The sequence below is a fragment of the Argiope bruennichi genome, chromosome 1 (genome assembly GCF_947563725.1).
Source record: "Argiope bruennichi chromosome 1, qqArgBrue1.1, whole genome shotgun sequence".
Classification (NCBI taxonomy): Eukaryota; Metazoa; Arthropoda; class Arachnida; order Araneae; family Araneidae; genus Argiope; species Argiope bruennichi.
In genome coordinates this window covers 83,541,408-83,559,034 of record NC_079151.1, presented here as the reverse complement: position 1 = coordinate 83,559,034, position 17,627 = coordinate 83,541,408, and the positions used below count along the sequence as shown (strand labels likewise).

General features: G+C 28.2%; 1 protein-coding gene across 1 annotated transcript in view; it reads right to left on the bottom strand.

Annotated features, from left to right (window-relative positions):
* LOC129968431 (uncharacterized) overlaps window positions 1-17,627 on the bottom strand; it is a 134,437-nt gene that overhangs the window by 74,591 nt on the left and 42,219 nt on the right. Inside the window, exon 2 of the mRNA XM_056082292.1 lies at window positions 3,470-3,533. Within this exon, the coding sequence (XP_055938267.1) occupies window positions 3,470-3,533 (64 nt within the window). The remainder of the gene's footprint in view (window positions 1-3,469; window positions 3,534-17,627) is intronic.

Sequence of the window (17,627 nt, the reverse complement as noted above, 5' to 3'; positions counted from 1 at the left end):
GTGGACTAAATTCGTAAAAGAATTGAATGCCTGTTGTAAGTCTTAGCAGGTGTTCACTCTTAGGCGCAGACCTGCTTCTGATATTTTCTGTTGTTGATATTTTTTTGTAATTGAAAATATCGGAAAACTTTGTGGAATTATTGTACAGCATTTTGTGTAACATGGGTTTATATGGGATTCTGAAACCTTAAATCGTATCAAAATAGATAAAAGAATTCTTTTACACCAAAATTTCAAATGAATGCATTAAAGATAGATTTTCTTGCGTTTTTGTCTGATTATCATATATTCAAAATTGCTAAAAATTAGATAAATAAATTTTAGTTTTCTGTTTTGGTATCGAAATTGTATATTTGTGGCAAATACTATACCCAATCTATCAAAGGAATGTGATCTAAAATGTTCTTCATTCTTTTTACTATTAACGGGGCTAAACATACAGTTTTAAACTCGTTCCATGAGCCATGAATAATTTAATAAGAAGGTATTAAAATGAATTATTTATTATATTTGGTAGAATAGTTTAATGTACAGAGTGAAAAGTCATTCACTGATTATAAAACGTTTACTCAAAATAGACAAAGATTATAGTTATGCGGTATTTATGTGAATGCTACCTGCCTTTCATATTATAATCAAGTAAATGATTCAACTTATAGAAAAATATAAGTAGCCAATGAAAATTAATTTAATAATAATTAATTTTTTAATGAAATAGCATCAATGTTTAAAGCACCATAATGCCTTTTGTGCTTTAGTGAAATCGAAACAGCTATCAAGAGGAGTTTTGAATTTATGTATATTTGCCTCACTATGGTAATGAAACATTGAAAGAGATTGTGTCTAATGTCACAAAACAGACGATGCTCTATACATAGAGAGAGCTACAATTGGCAATAAAATACTTTCCCTATTTAGAAGCATTTGCATTAACATCTAGTTTACTGAATGAAACCAAATTGCATATGCAGAACGTGAAAGGCACAGGTATTTGACTTTTTCATCAACCAGGGGAAATAATCTCTCCAGAGAATTATCGTATTCTCTCTAACAAAGGTGTTATCTGCACGCCCTCTCCCATAGATAACTGCATAATTTGGAATAGGCCGTGAATGCTACAAGTTCCCAGAATTTCATCAGAACTAAGTGCTTTGTAGTATGCTAATGAAAACAGAAATTTGTGTATTAATTGCATAGCTTTGGTAAACAATATGTAATATATATGTTACAAACGATCGATATTTTCTATTAATATATATGTAATACGAAATATCGATCTTTAGCTTAATTCTAGCGTTTTTACTGAATCTAGCATGCAATCTTAGCAATTTTTTTTCAATTAATCACTGATATATCTTTAATCCGCAAGTACCAAAAAAATCAAATACGCATTTTAACTTCTTTTTAAGCAATTGATACCAAAATTTGACATAAAACTACGATTGTAATCATAAGATCGCATTGCAGATTTTATTTACTTAAGTTATTATATTATTGTGTTATTACGTTTACAGATATTCAAAAGTACAGGCTGACAGACAGTCAATTCTTTGAAAGATTCGGCTCAAAATTTGATAACATTCTACCCTTTAAATGCTAAAACTGCGAACCAAATTTTATTCTTTTATGTTCTTGTACTTTTGAATTAACGTATTTACATGAATGTAAAAATACAAACCGACAGAGAATGAACCATTCGCCGAATTTGGTTCCAAATTTGTGACAAATCTACAGTTTAAAAGTTAAATCCGTGATTAATATTTTTCTATCTATCTCTTTTTGTTTTGTAATTCTAGCTTTAACTTGTATTCGGCCAGCCTAACAGACAGTCTTCCTCAGAATGGAATTCGTATAAAATTTGATAGAAAGCTACGAATTTGCCGTAAAATTCATATATCAAATTTTATTTATTTAGCTCACAGCATTTTTGAATTCATTGAGTGTTGATATTCATAAACAGGCAAGCAGACATAATTCCAAAAATGTGTTTTTCGGACTCATCGGGACATGGAGACTCGTCAGAATATAGAGTTCTAATTTTTTGACAATTACAACATTTTCTCTTCATATAAGGAAACGTAAAAATTATCCAAAATCCCCAATCTTGAAATTAAATTATTTAATTTTAATGAGAAGTTCAGCTAAAATTTATTTTTCATTTATTTATTCGAAACTCATTACTTTAAAAAATGGTACATTTGAATATAAACAATAAATATTTTTTTAATGTAGAAGTAGAAAAATTTGGAAGATGGGATTTTTTTGGAAGTTGCCAAATTTGGGTGAAATTATTCTCGTATTTATCCAAAAGAAACATTTTATGGAATAATTAAAATAAAAGCGTAAATTAGTGCTGTTTATGCTTTTTTTATTTAAATTATTAAAGTGTCAGAGAAATTAATTAATTAAAAAAGAAATTATCCTTTTTATTTTGAAAGGATTAATAACATTTTTGTTGAATCATTATAAGTATATACTTTAAACTATATCTAATTTGTAGAAAACTCCGAAAACTTTTTTTTATTTTTTAATATTGAAATACGGGTTTAACAAAAGCAGTCTTAAGAATTTCCAAAAAATTTAACTTTGTCTTTGTTATATCTATATCTAAGAAGCTTTTATGCATATTTAATTCACTTAATGCTTTAATTCACTTGTAAAGATGGGATTTTTTATTCTTTTATGTTCTCGATGACAATGTCTGACTTCAAAACATTTATATCATAATTGTCAGCTATTTACAATTTAAGTTGAAATTTGAATTTTACCAGTGGTGCCATTTGGTCGTGATCTCGAGAAAAATTTATTCCAAAACATCATATTACTTAATAATAATGAATCTTAAGTAAAACTATAAGAAAACGAAAGCAATTAAAATAAAAATAATTCTGCTTTTTAGTAGATTAATTAAAAAGTGTTTTAATTTATTTTATTGAATTAATTTTATTTCATTCATCATATGCAAATACAGTCATTAATATTGCTTGAAGAATTGTATTTATTTAATCTGCACGCTGTTGGAACTTCGTTGAAATATGAAATTTAAAATGAATTATGTTTATTTAAATTAATCGTTTAGGAAAATCAAAAGAACTTTCAATTAAAAGGCTTTAATAATTTTAACTACTTTATTTATGTTTATAATCAATTATATTTTCCATAATTCATTTATTTTATTTCAATAGGTTTCAATTCTTTTGCTCAACAAACAACTTTAAGAGGCATAATGTTTTCAAATTTTTAATACTCAAAAAAAAATTCAAGGATTTTGAAGATTTAGCCCGTAGTGATAGCTATACTTCGAAGAACGTACCGATAATTGAAAACATATCATTAATTTCTTCAGTTCTTAAAACAATGAAGCATCGTGTATTTTAATATGTTTCAATTTTTTTTCTCGGTCTTTTTTTAAAATTTTATTTATGTTAATGTTTATAGCCTTAATGTGATGTTGAGAATTTACACCTACCTACAGAATCTGCGACAGTATGCACATGAAATACGGATGTCACCAGAAGGACAAGATAGATGGCCTAAAATAAGAATATTCATAATCAGAACATCATTCAAATTTTATACAATCCAAACTAAGATTAAGTTTTAAGTTTTAAGAATTTTAAGTTTTAAGAATTTTTAGTTTTAAGAAGTTAGTTTTAAGAATTTTTCACAGTTCAAAAAAAATTTTCTTTATTTTTGCTTGATTTTAACAACTTTAAATTAATAAAATTATTTTTACCAGATAATGAAATAACTGTTACAGAAGCAAAGCTACCAAAATTCTACTGACTTTATTTTAAAAAATTCCAAAAGAAGATATGACTTGTTGCCAGTCACAGAAACAAAGAATTAATACTTATAAACAAAAGTATATAGATATTTATGTAAAGTAAAAGATACAATTTTTTTTTAAATTTCTACCTGTAAAATTGCTTTAGTAGAATATGCAAAAATTTATTTAACGGCTAATATAAACGAATCATGTTCTATGGCTTTATTATATTCATTATTAAACTTGAGTAGCAAACATTTCCTCAGAGTTCAAAATATATATCGTCTGCGTTATCGATGGCAAATCTGCTGCCTTAATAATTGATGTATCTGATGGCGATAATTATATCTTGTTTTTAATTAATTTTCTCTTCTTAAACTCATTATTTAAAACATTTTTAGAAGGAATTTAACGATGTATTGCAGACATTTTTAAAGCTTTTATTTAACTTGACATTTTCATCTTTGTAAAGGTGGAATTTTAAAGCTTCTTTTAATTAACTTTTTGATTTGTTATATTTTTCTAATTCTTTTGCAATGCTATTTTCTTATGTAGATAAAATATTTTAATTATATTCAAAACTTATTTATGATTCAATCAATTTATTTTTTAATTTTGATTCCATTCCAATTGCACCACTCATTATTTTCGAGAAAAAAATATTTCATTTATTGACTTGTAATAATAAATTATACATTAAATGCAAAATAATAATAAGAAGAATTTTTTAAATTATATTTTTAAGACGCAAAGAAAAGTGTTCTTTTAAAAATTATTTTTATTCCATTTTTAATTCTTCACTGATACTTATTATTCCTACAGCGCAAATTTCCAAATCGGTAATGATCCTTAAGTTTCGCATTGATATCAGTTTAGTATTTTTAGAAGGCCAGTTGAATATATTAACATAATCGCCTTCAAACCATAATAATAAAGAGTTCATGCTTCAGTAAAATAATCTTAACACGCCAACTAATAAATAAAAGAAAATCTTTTGCCCCAATTCTGCCACCAAATCTACCCGAGTTATTAAACATTAAATATTAGAATAATCTACAATTTTTATTACATCTTTTACATTGTTAGGTATTATAAGACATTTTCATATCCATTTTGTCTTTAAAATCCATACTATATTATCCTCTAGTTTAAATATATTTCTTTACTTTATTAAATTTATTTCTTTAAATATAGTTCTTTCTTTACTTTTATATTTTTACATTTTATATTTTTATTTTAAAATAACTCTGAAACGAATGGTATTAGCAAGAATGCCTTACTAAATTGTTGTCAGCTGAACGCTTTCCCATTGGGTGCGCAAAACATTTAAATTTAATCCTAACCACTAAAAACTATTTGAACTTCATTATTTTATCGAATTCGCTAATCCTTTTGCTTTTGTATTTGCCTTGAACGAATTCATTTGATTTTATTATAAACAAATTTAGATGTAATTATGAATTGCCAACGAAGAAATTAAATACATTAAATACATAGGTCTCTAAAAACTGTGGAAAGAGTTTTCAGATATACAAACTTATTTTTATATTAATGTAATGCTCATTTTTATTTTTAATGAATTTATTCCTTTTATATGCTTTAGATTAAAGTTAAAAAATAAATAGAAAATAAAAATGGAAAACAAAATGAAATCTATGAAAGTTCTAGCAAAGTTGCATTTATACAGTGGGTAAAAAGAGTATTGGCAATTGCCTTAATTTATTCATACTGACAAATAAATAAAATGTTATGCAATTTTAGCTGTCGTAATTAAATACAAGACATCTCAGATATATAAAAATAGTAAAACTTTTATTTTAATTTGCATTTTCTACGATTTTTTCTTTCAAAATCGAAAATTTGCATGTCAAAAAAATATTGGCAAAGTTTTAACTGCTATGCAAATTTTGTTGCATTGAAGTCACGTGTTTCGACTGATAAGAAACTCTACCGGTATAAAGTCTGCAAAACTACTCCAAAAGTGTCTATGCATTATTTTGCGATTATTGCAGTAAAATGACTTCGAAATCGAAGGAGTTGGACGTTAGTGTGAAAAACATGATTATTAGACTCAGAAATGAAGGTTTAACTTATCGTGCTATAGGAGTGCAGTTGAATATAAGTTTATTTACTGTCAGAAGTGTTGTAAAAAAGTTCAAGGAAACAGGATCAACGGAAAATAAGACAAGAAGTGGACGACCTCGAATATTCTCTACAAAAGAAAAACGTGCCATTATTAACAAGGTTAAGAAAAACCCTAAAATAAGAGCACCCCAGATAGCTAAAGATGTTGCTTTCACTTCGCATAAGACTTTCAGCGTACAGACTGTACGGAATGTTTTACATGAGGGACGTTATTATGGAAGGGCAGCTAGAAAGAAACCATTCATCTCACAAATAAATAGGAGAAAGAGGGTAGATTTCGCAAAATCCCACGTTGATTTATCCGAAGAGTTTTGGAACACAGTTATTTTTTCCGACGAATCAAAGTTTAACATTTTCGGCAGTGATGGACGACGATATGTGTGGAGGAGGCCAAATACTGAATTGGAAGAGCAACATTTAACTGCTACTGTAAAACATGGTGGAGGCAATGTCTTAGTTTGGTGCTGTATGGCAGCTAATGGAGTTGGCAACCTGTATTTTATTGATGGTATTATGACAGCAAGTACATACATTGATATTTTGCGCCATAACTTAAAAATCAGTGCCCAAAATCTTGGCTTGGGAACATCATTCGTTTTTCAACACGACAATGATCCCAAGCATACAGCGAATCTCACCCGTGAATGGCTACTCTACAATGCTCCTCACCAGTTAAAACCCCCACCTCAATCGCCTGACATCAATCCAATTAAAAATTTATGGCACCTGCTGGATTTAGAAATTAGGAAACATAAAATTTCAAGTAAAGACGACCTCAAACGTTTACTCTTGCAAGAGTGGCACAAAATTCTCAACAGTACAACAAAGACCTTAGTTTCCTCTATGAGAAATAGATTACAAGCTGTTATAGATGCAGAAGGTATGCATACAAAGTACTAAACATATACTGATTTTGTTTTCGCTCATAATTTTGTCAATTTCATAATTTTGCCAATACTTTTTTTATCATGTAAATTTTGGATTTTCTCTTAGATTTTGACTAAAAACATATTTAAATGAACATTTCGTTATATTTGATTGTCTTTTCTCCTTTTGTAATCGCTATGTTAAAATAAAATTTGTAAACATACTTTGCTAGAAAATATGATCATTAATAGGCAATTGCCAATACTTTTTTTATCCACTGTATATATAAATATATATTCTCTGTGAAGAAAACTTGAATGTCTTCACTTTAAAATATTAGTAAATTATCTTTCAAAATTAGTTTTGATCATGAAATGCGCTTAAGTAAAAAGATTATTATTTACTGAATTAATTTTGAATGTTCATTGTTACGTAAGGCTTAATAGAATAAATTCATATATTTCTTTAAAAACAATGTTTTCTCTTATTAACTCGAAATTTTCTAGCGACAACTTGTTCCAACAAAAGCTAACATTAAATTGTTTTAGTCAAACTTCCACATGAAAATAGCGCACTTATTTAAAGAAAAATGTCCTTTGAGGAAATATGAAGCTGTTATGTAAGCTTTCGATATCAAACAAAAGAAATTTAATTTATGAGAGAAAGCAGTCTTAAAAGACAGCTCTGACAGAATAATTAGCATCACTGAGGGTGCTATCTCCCCGAATGTCTCTTAGGAGAAAAGAAAACAACGACTTGTCGACACGAATGGGTATTCTTAGTTGAGTCATTTTTCAACATCTCTCTGAAATAATGTTTATTGAAAAATGCTCCATTCTGCTATTATTAAAATTATTATTTTACTGTAAGAGAGTTTGTTAAAGAAGAAAAGACAGACACTGTATATATAAGTGAAATACTGTATGTACTGGTTCACTTCAAAAAGTTTCTGTTCATCTTATTACCGAAAATATGAGTAGAAAAAAGAAACTGGTTTCTTTTAGCTACGGTCGAAATATCTGTCTAGGTGTAAATGTGCATTATTTAAAAAGATATAAATGCTGATTACATGCAACCTTTTGCTATTTCTTCCAGTACCTTCGACGGTGCTCACTCTTGATTTCTTAAGAATTTGAGAATAGTTCAAAGCAAAATAAATAGTTTGAGAATAGTTCCTTAAGCAAAGTTTTCATATAATAAGAGAAAAAGTCGCATGAAGTGAGATCATGATGTTGAACTGGTTTCCGAAATATGGGAGAGCGACATTTGGATAAACGATTTAACAACTGAAGGGATTAATGAGCCAGAGAATTAGCGAGATGGAATATAAACAACAATTAATCTTCCAAAACTTTATTTACTTGTATCTCACAGAATCATTCCGAATGTTTAAAGCAACAAATTCTGAAAGTTCAAAAGATGGACATCTGATAACTGCGTTGATCTTTCATCAACTTAATTACTCCATTGGCTTTTTTAAAGCATAAATGCACTCATACACTTCAGTTCAATTTATTACATTGAAAGTTTTTCCTAGTACCACATAAAATGTAACACTTCAATTCTGATCTAAATTCGCTATTTTGCCACACACGACTGAAAATCCTAAAACCTGTAATCAAGCGCTACTCACAAGCTCTACTTCTGACAGCCTGATGAATTTGAAATTGTTTCTGACCAGTCAGTTCCCCTATAGTATTTGCTAGTTCTGTGAAAATTTGCTTTTTTTACATGTGAAAAATATTTGAAACTTATCGGAATCTTTTGAACGTAATCTTAAGTTTTCTCCACCTTATCAATAACATTTCTATTCAGCCAGGGTGTGCCACATGTGAATTTGTCTGCATGCTAAATATGCCTCAATTATAATAGTTGGAAATGCTTTATTTAGAAAATTTAATTGTACTATCATAGTGACCTTGACTTTCTTAATGTATAAGTTGTTTGAAACCATTAGATGCCTGTGTATTAAAGAGCACGAGATTATCCCCCACCACCATCAAAGTATCACTTTTATATGGACATCATGAAATATGTGTTCCTGTTACCGACAAATTGTATTATGTATGTACAGGATTGAAAGGACTGTTAGTTCCATTAATCTAAATATATAAATTAGGAATGAAACAATGTCTAGAAGATAACATAGACATTGAAATTAACGAACTATCCTGACACGTGACAAAAGATTCTAGATAATATTAAACTGAAAGTCTGGTCGAAGTCCTTACGTGTGATTAATTAAAGCCATATATAATATGCATATCTAAATTCATATTCATTCAGAGTTTTGAAACAATTTATAAACTCTATTTCTTTCAGGTACATTTTATGTTTTAACTCAATTCCACATTCAAGTATTCATGTTCATTTGTTTGATTTTACATCAAATAACACATTCTAAGAGTGATAATATTAAAACAAACGACAAACAGTTGTCAAGAGTAACAAGCTAATACTCCTAGACAGCTGTTAACGCTGGATAAATTATAACAATAATTAAGTAGGTAAAGCTAGCCCAAAAAGAGAGGAGATGACATGGAAGTACCTCTTTTCTCATTTTGTTTTCGTGAAAACTTGCTTGGTTTCAAATAAACTGCTTCATCAATTGAATAGATTTTATTTTAAACAACTTGATACACCCGGTGTAGTTCATTATGAAAATATTTTCATTCTTTTCTTTAAAAAAATTAACTTCTTAGTTAATTATCACGAAACAGTCACTAAAATAATATACTTCAATATTTGTGAGCAGAATATAAGTATTTTTAACATAACAAATGCTTATAAAATAATATAAATTATTACAATTGTCGAATATCAAATCAGTTGAGGACTGTTACATGATGTAAGCAACATATGAGATGAAGTAAAAATGCTTTTAATTCTAAAGTCCATTTGAATGGGCAAGTGAATAAATTCATTAAAAAGAAATATGCATAGCATATCCAGTGTAAAAAATAATTTTAAATAAATGACTATTATAAAAGTCCTATTATGGTGTATAAATTTAATTTTAATTAAAACAAAAACATGATTTTCTACAAAATGGTTTTCATTCTCTTACTTTTAGTATAGTTACAAATTGTTTTAAGCAATGTTTTAGCAACTGTCGAAACCAAATTTATTAAAAAATTTTAAAGAATGATTCAAAATTTTATCAAGAATTGCGAGTGGTTACTCAAAGACAAATAGATAAATTGATTTAAAATATCTATAATGCTTTCGTTAATTTGCGATGGCAACATTAATGATAAAACAATCCTTTCTATAACTGGAAAATTTTTAATAAACAAAAAAAAACCTGCATTAATTGCCAATAAAATGTTCTTTATTTTTCATTAAAACTTTCCTTATTTTTCTAAACATTTCTAAACAAAATTTTAAGTAAAACCGTTTTGATTTGAAATCCTATGACATATATATTACTTAAGACTTCCATGGCAATTTTTTAGGTTGATCTCTTTGAATTAAAAAGTAATTCCAGTTTAAAAATAAATATTTTAATTCTTTTACCTTTAAAATAGCATCATTGCGATGGAAACTTAAGCTCAGATAATGAAAACCTAGAAAATATTTCTATAAAATACTTGACAAGCATTGCATAATCAATAGTCTCCAACATATTCCTTGTCTTCAATTAAATAAAACTTCAAGAAATTCACATTCTTTTATTTATTGTACATATAATATCAATAAAATATTTTTAATGCTATAGATTTTTTTTATGTTTGTGATGTATATGAAAACTGTGTATTATGTTTATGAACAATATTGAAAAGTTATTGGTAAAAGTGACTTCGAAATTGAAACAATTCAATTTTTTTTGAAAAAGTCAATTAGTTATGATTTTTAAGGAAGAAAATACAGAAAGTAAAAATGTTTATTTTTTGTCCCCAGTTACTATTATTTTTTATTTTTGCCATTTTTATAATGTAGTTGCAAAACAAATGTTTCCTAAACTTCGATAATTTTTAAAAAAATTATCTTTTGGATAATTTTCAAAAATGCATTTCATTGTTGGATAGAAAAATATTATTATTGTTTCATTATATATTAAAATACCCAATTTTCTCTTATTGCTGCTTAAAAGTTTACTGCCAAAGCCTTGTTTTTTCCAAATAGCACAAGCCAGTAAAATTTAACTTCAACTTCTCTCATTCTGAAAGTTAAAAAAGAAAAATTCCTTTTACTATCTGATCAGTTAATTTCTGAAATAAGAAAGTCAGTTTACAGTATCGGATAATATATGAGTAAGGGCATTTGGTAGATGTTTGTTATGATATTGCCGCATTGAAAAGCGGCAGTCGATTCTCCATGGCCGAATGGTCATAGCACTGATCTCATAATCAAAAGATCGTAAGTTCGAATCCCGCTTGAGACAGTACGATTCACAGTTTGTGTAAATATTTAATTCAGTGATTTTATGTTTCATTTTATTTCATGTTCCAGAAGATTCTGGACATTTCTTTAGTTTACCAGATAAGTGTTCTGGACATTTCTTACTGTCTCCAGAAAAGTATTCTGGAACTTTCCCTGCTAGTGTAAAAGCAGAAGATCTGTCAGTCACTGTGTTCTCAATTTAGAGTTGAGTTAATAAATTGGTTTAGCTCTACTTCTTGTATTACAGCCTGAGTAAAAACTTTAAGGCCAGTAAAAGTTTTTGAGAAAATGGAAACATATAAACTGAGGAATTAAAATACCATTTGATAGATAATTATTGAGTTTAAATAAAAGTAAAAAAAGTAGAAAAATTAATTTGCAAATATTTTATTATTAGAAAATATTACAGAACATACAGATGAATATTTGAGCCTGAGTAAAAACTTTAAGGCCAACATAGAAAATAACATATAAGAAAAAAATTGCAAAATCTTAGAAGGTTGTGTAGGAGCCATTTCTTCGAATTACTTCAAATATTCTTGTTTTCATGGATGAAGCGAGTTTTTGACAAAGGGTGGGGTCGGTTTTATACCATTCATCTTCGATAATAGATTTCAGCTCTGTTGTTGATGTAAAATGTCTCTCATTTGCATAAACTCTTCTTGCTAAGTCACCCCAAAGGTTCTCTATTGGGTTGCGGTCAGGTGATCTAGCTGGCCATTTCACAGTTTCAACATTGTTGACTTGGAATCAAATTTTTTTGCTGTTACTCGAATGGATCGATGCATTGTCTTGCTGATATTTCCAATTTTCTCCAGCAAGACATTCGGCATTTGGCAAAAGATGATTTGTTAGGACATTTTGGTATCCTTGTGAATTCATTCTACCTGAAACGAATGCAATTGAGCCCACACCATTGTAAGCAAAACAGCCCCAAGTCATGACAGATCCTCCACCTAATTGGCGCTTGGAGAATATTTCTTTTTCATTTCTTATATCATGTCAGTAGAAATTCCAGCCATCTGGTCCATCCAAATTCCATATTTTTTCGTCAGAAAAAATAATTTCTATCCATTGGTTGTCCCAGGTCATGACTTTCTGGCCAAAGTTCAAACGCTCTATTTTGTGTCTCTGCAGTAACTGAGGCTTCGTCAATTTGCTGTATAAGTGAACCTTCCAGACCTTCTAATTGGGTTATAAATCGTTTTTTGACAAACTTTTAAACCTGTCGTCGGAATCAGTTTCCCGGTTGAGTACTTTCCAGTAGATGCAAGTTGGCAAACTCTTCTTTCATCACGCGGGGACAAAGCTTTAGGTCTTCCCCCAGTATTCTTTTTACCATAATTGTCTTTCAATTTTAAAAAACTGTTGACTACAGTCTTTGATCTTCCTATCTTTATCGCAATAGCACGACTACTCATTCCTGTTGAAGACAAAGCTTCGATCTGTCCTCTCTCACGATCAGTTAACTTCTTACCCATCGCCATCTTCACAAAGATCACCAATACTTCGAAGAAACGTATGACAAATATGAAAATTGCAGCGTTGTCACAAGCTAGTAGTTGCAATGGTAATTACACGATTATATTATATTTATTTTTAAAAAAATGACTGGTGACCTTAAAGTTTTTACTCAGGCAGAAATACTAACTTTTTAAATAACCACATGTTTCTCATAATTATGTACTTACAAATTATGTTTATGGCATTTATTTCTTATCAATGAACTTTAATAATTAATATTATTTGAATACATTTTGTTTCATTTTACATTTTCTCAAAAATTTTTACTGGCCTTAAAGTTTTTACTCAGGCTGTATGATGTCATGGGACTTGACTCCATTAGGAAAGTTTACTTACACAGTAAACATAATCATTGTAAAGCTATGGAATCAACATGGGCATGATATTTACTTGGATCCTTAAAAATACTTTGTTGAGTCAAACATGAACATGAGTTTATGCGTTGATGATTTTTAATCGAAATTAAACGCAATCATATTCTCCCCGAATCAGTTAATCTCCAAAATCGGCTAGTTAATAATAAAGCAGCTCAATAAATACAAAAACTGATACCAACAAAGTCTGTTAGCACGCAACTTCGTGATAAATTTTATCTAATGACTATTTGTAACATACACTTACATTTAAAAGAAGTGGTTTTAATAATCTGAACAGCGTCTTGCAAGTCTATAAAAATGAAATCGGAAAGCGCATATGGCATTAGTCTGTAGAGGAGAAAGATTCACCCTTTCAGCTAGTTTCGGGGCAATTTTATCTGTGGCCCAAGAGAAGAATCTGGGGCCATAATGTGGAGCGAAGCATATTTCTTTCCCTTCCTTCCCCCACCCCCTTTATCATGGGAAGTCCCGTGATCCAGCATTCATCATAAAAGAGGAGGAAAAAAGAGAAGTAATCTCTTGCCTTCCTTAATGAACTTCCACCTCTTCTTTTGAAAGAGCGAGATTCTTTGCGGCAAATGACCGGTAGCGTAGAGAGAAAAACGAAAAGGATTAATTTGCAAAGATTTTTAAAACTTGCGAAAATTAATTTTAAATTATTATAAAGAGCATTAAAAATTGAAAAGGTCTTTTTCTCAGATCAAAGAATAGGAAATAAATGTTTTTATCAAACATTTTGGAGATCTAAACAAAAAGCGTGAAGTTCTGAAGTGATGAAAACAACCCTATAAGGAAATTAAATCACATTAAATATCTTAAAAAAAGAAAATTTATATACATTTTTTTAAATTAAAAAAATATCCTGGCTGCGATTCGAATTATAATGTAATTCTAATTTTTAAGAACTTTATAATTTTACAATTTTAATTTTTATCTTTGAATTTCAAAGATTATTTTCTACATTTTAACCTTACGTTATTTATATTAAATATTATTTCTTCGTTTTGTATGTTTTTTATATAATTCATAATGTATTATTTTACACTAGTATGGAATTTCTCTTCCTAAACTTTTAAATATCACTTGCAGATCGCTCCCTCTAAAATAGAATGAGAAATTAATTAATTACCAATGCAGTGTTAATAAAATTTTGAAAATGTTACGTACGTGTTATTAGCTGAAATATTCTTTGTTTTTCTGTTAAAGAATCCATTTACTGAATGTTCTTTGTGCAATTACGTTAAATAATTGTTACAAGGACGAATAAAAATGAATCAACAAATTAAACTAAGGAAATAGAATTATGGAAACCTAATTCAATGGGGCTAAGAAATAATCATGTTGATAATCAAGATGTCACCAAAATAATTACGATTTTCTATTCTTATTTAGCATAGGCGCAATTAAACAAACCGAGAAAATAATTATTGCAAATATGGAAGACATGATATGGTAAATTAATTTACTACTTTAGTAAAGCTATTTTACTTTAGCTTTCTTATCTTTCTTGGAGCATTACCAAATATTAAAATTTTTAAACAGATGGTAGTTGATGAAGACGAGAGTTGATAAAGAAGTAAGCGCCTCACTTATATGTAACTCGAATTCACTGTCGTTTGTCCTCTGGCAGAATTAATGAGAAGAAAGCTAACATATCAGATATTTTCTGGAATCTAATTTCCTCCTCTTATTCATCACTTCAAGCCTCAAGCTTGCATTAAGACAATCTAGCTGACAATCAGGAAAGACTGCAGTTGCAGCAAAATGCATTGTTAAATTAATAAGATGAACTCTCCGAATGAAATAATGCAACTCTGAAATTCTACGTACAATATTTGGAAAAATTGATTCTTTACATATAAATATGTTTGGAAAGGGATTGGAATACATCGAAGTCAATGGTATTTCTGGAAAGAATAGTAATTGATAAGATGAGATCAAGCTATTATTTTCAGAAGTCAATCACTTTTTAAACAAAAACTATTAATAAGTAAAATAAAATAATTAAATAAGTGTAAAATTATTTAGCTTTTATTTTATTGTCAGCAGAACTCTATTAGGTTCTCACTTCTGCATTAAAAGGCAAATTATATGAAAAGGCAAACTAAATTAACAATGAAGCTTTAGAGGTGAAATTTTTGAATGTCTAAAATATTTTATCTTTAAAATAATAATAGTAACTGCAATGCACTAAATACGTCCTTTACCAGAAAAATAAACTATGTACTTTTTATAATTAAGATTAATTCATAAAGATATATTTTTAATATCAAACAAAGAATTATATATTAAATTACATAAATATGTAATACTTTTAGCAAAAGATTATAATTATTTTGTCAGCTTGACTAGACAAGAAAGGTTAATTTATAAATTTTTTTCATCACCATATTTTAAAAAAAAAATTTAAGATTAAAAATATTTTTCTTTTTTATAAATTTAAGTTTTTGCTTAAATGTTAACTCCAAATTTAGGTATGCCAAACCAATGCAATAAATTGTATACTCATATAGGTGGATTATTTGACATTTTCAGAGAAATTCAGACGTGACACAGGTTTGGAACAAAAAAATAGTACATTAAGTAATGAATTTTGACAAATGTATTACAAAACAGAAGTAAAATAAGTATGATTAATTGTATAATAAAATGAAAACAATAAAATGCTTAATGTATTAAAAATATTGTAGAACTATTTTATAAAAAATTAGATAATCTCAAAAAACGATAAAATTTCATTCCGCAAGAGTTGAAATCCGAGTTTTCGCATAAGTCTGTCAATCTGGAAGTTGCATGATGTATGAATCTAAATAAAAAAACTACAGTGAATAATCAATAAACAGTAAAATATAATTGTAGTTATATAAGCTCTTTCCATTTTTTCCATTTCCTTTTCCTTTTCTAACATATATGATTTTTTCAACGTATTAATTTGTACAAAAATGATAAAACACATAAATTTATGTAATTTTATTCAATTTCTTTTTTTTATTACTAAAAAGGTAAAAAATTTTAACATATAAAAGTTTTACATTTTCAGTATCCAAGAGATAAACGAATCATAAAAGGTCGCGAATTCAGATCTCGATAAACATTTTTAAAAACTGTATTTTTAACCAAAAAATATACTTTTTATTTCCCAATTTTCTATTCTATTTCTCGTATTTTTCCTGAAATGATTTTTATTTGGAAATATGTGCATCGTTTCACTTTTTTTATGCGATGTCTCTTGTCTGAGGACATCTAATCCTCTTTCGTAGAACAAAGAGAGAAAACGAAAGAGAACGGATTCCTAAGCTACTGAAGATATTTCTTTCTTATTTCTTTTCTTTTTTTTTCCCTTTGGAAAAAATGGCTGTTTAAATGCGATGGTAAACAATACTTTTTGGAAAATCTCTCTTCTTTGATTTCAGCAGAAAAATCTGAAACTATGAGCAGACGATTCTCGCAAGTTGCTCTTACCGCTCAAATATCTTCTCAGCATTCGAATAAGCCCCTCAAAAGTCAGGGTTCAAGATTCTTATACCTGGAATATGTCAGAGTTGTTTCGATTTTTATTTATATTACTTTTTCGCAGATTATTTTATGAATAAATTAATAATTCATATGTATAACTTAAACAATACATTCAAATATGTAAACATAAAATGATAATTATTTTGTTCAGTAAAGAGAAACATATACATTGTGTTTAGTGTTGAGAATGCGAGTAACATATACCAGTATTATCCAGCAAAATGTTGGGAAAATACTGTAATTACTTGTAATTATAAATTGCAATGAATATTTTTAAATTTGCAGATTGAACTTTTTATTTACGAACATTAATAATAATAATTTTAAGTAAAAATATTTTTAATCAATTTTTTGGTATATTAAACAAAAAAATGTATTACATTTATTTATTGCTTTTTAATATCAATATTTGTTTTTTTCTGAAATTCACTACCAGGTGTCGCCACATGTCAGATTCAAAACTGAATTGTGTTGATTAGATAAATAAATAAGTTTTGAAAATTTTGAAACAGATTCACATCATCGAGAATAGCTGAGTACACAAAATTCAAAACTTAGCATCTCAGGAAAAGAAAGAAAAAAATGATTATAAAATTCCAATTTCATCAACCATAAAACCAAGTGAATAATTCCAAATAACAAAAAACTTTGCTTTAATTTATATAACAGTTTATTCACGGAATAACTAAGAAATTTCGAGAGGTCAAATTTCTCTTAACAACTATAATCAGTATTAAAGGATAAATATAACCGGTGATAATTCTAGTTAAGAATTAAATGGCCTCTGAAATGTTCATGTATCTGTTGCTCATTTATTTAAAAGCAATTAATATAGTTAAGGAAGATTCATTTTTAAATTCTGAACTTCGAAATTTGCATAGCAAAGCTCTTTATTTGATTGCATGGAATTTTTTGGATAATCAAAAGAAGAAAAGAACGTTCAGCACTCGTTTCATACTAAAAACCGATGTCAAATGCATCCTCCAAACTTTCTCCCATACTTGTCAGTAAAGGTCTTAAATAATATAGGTCCCCCAGCATAAAAT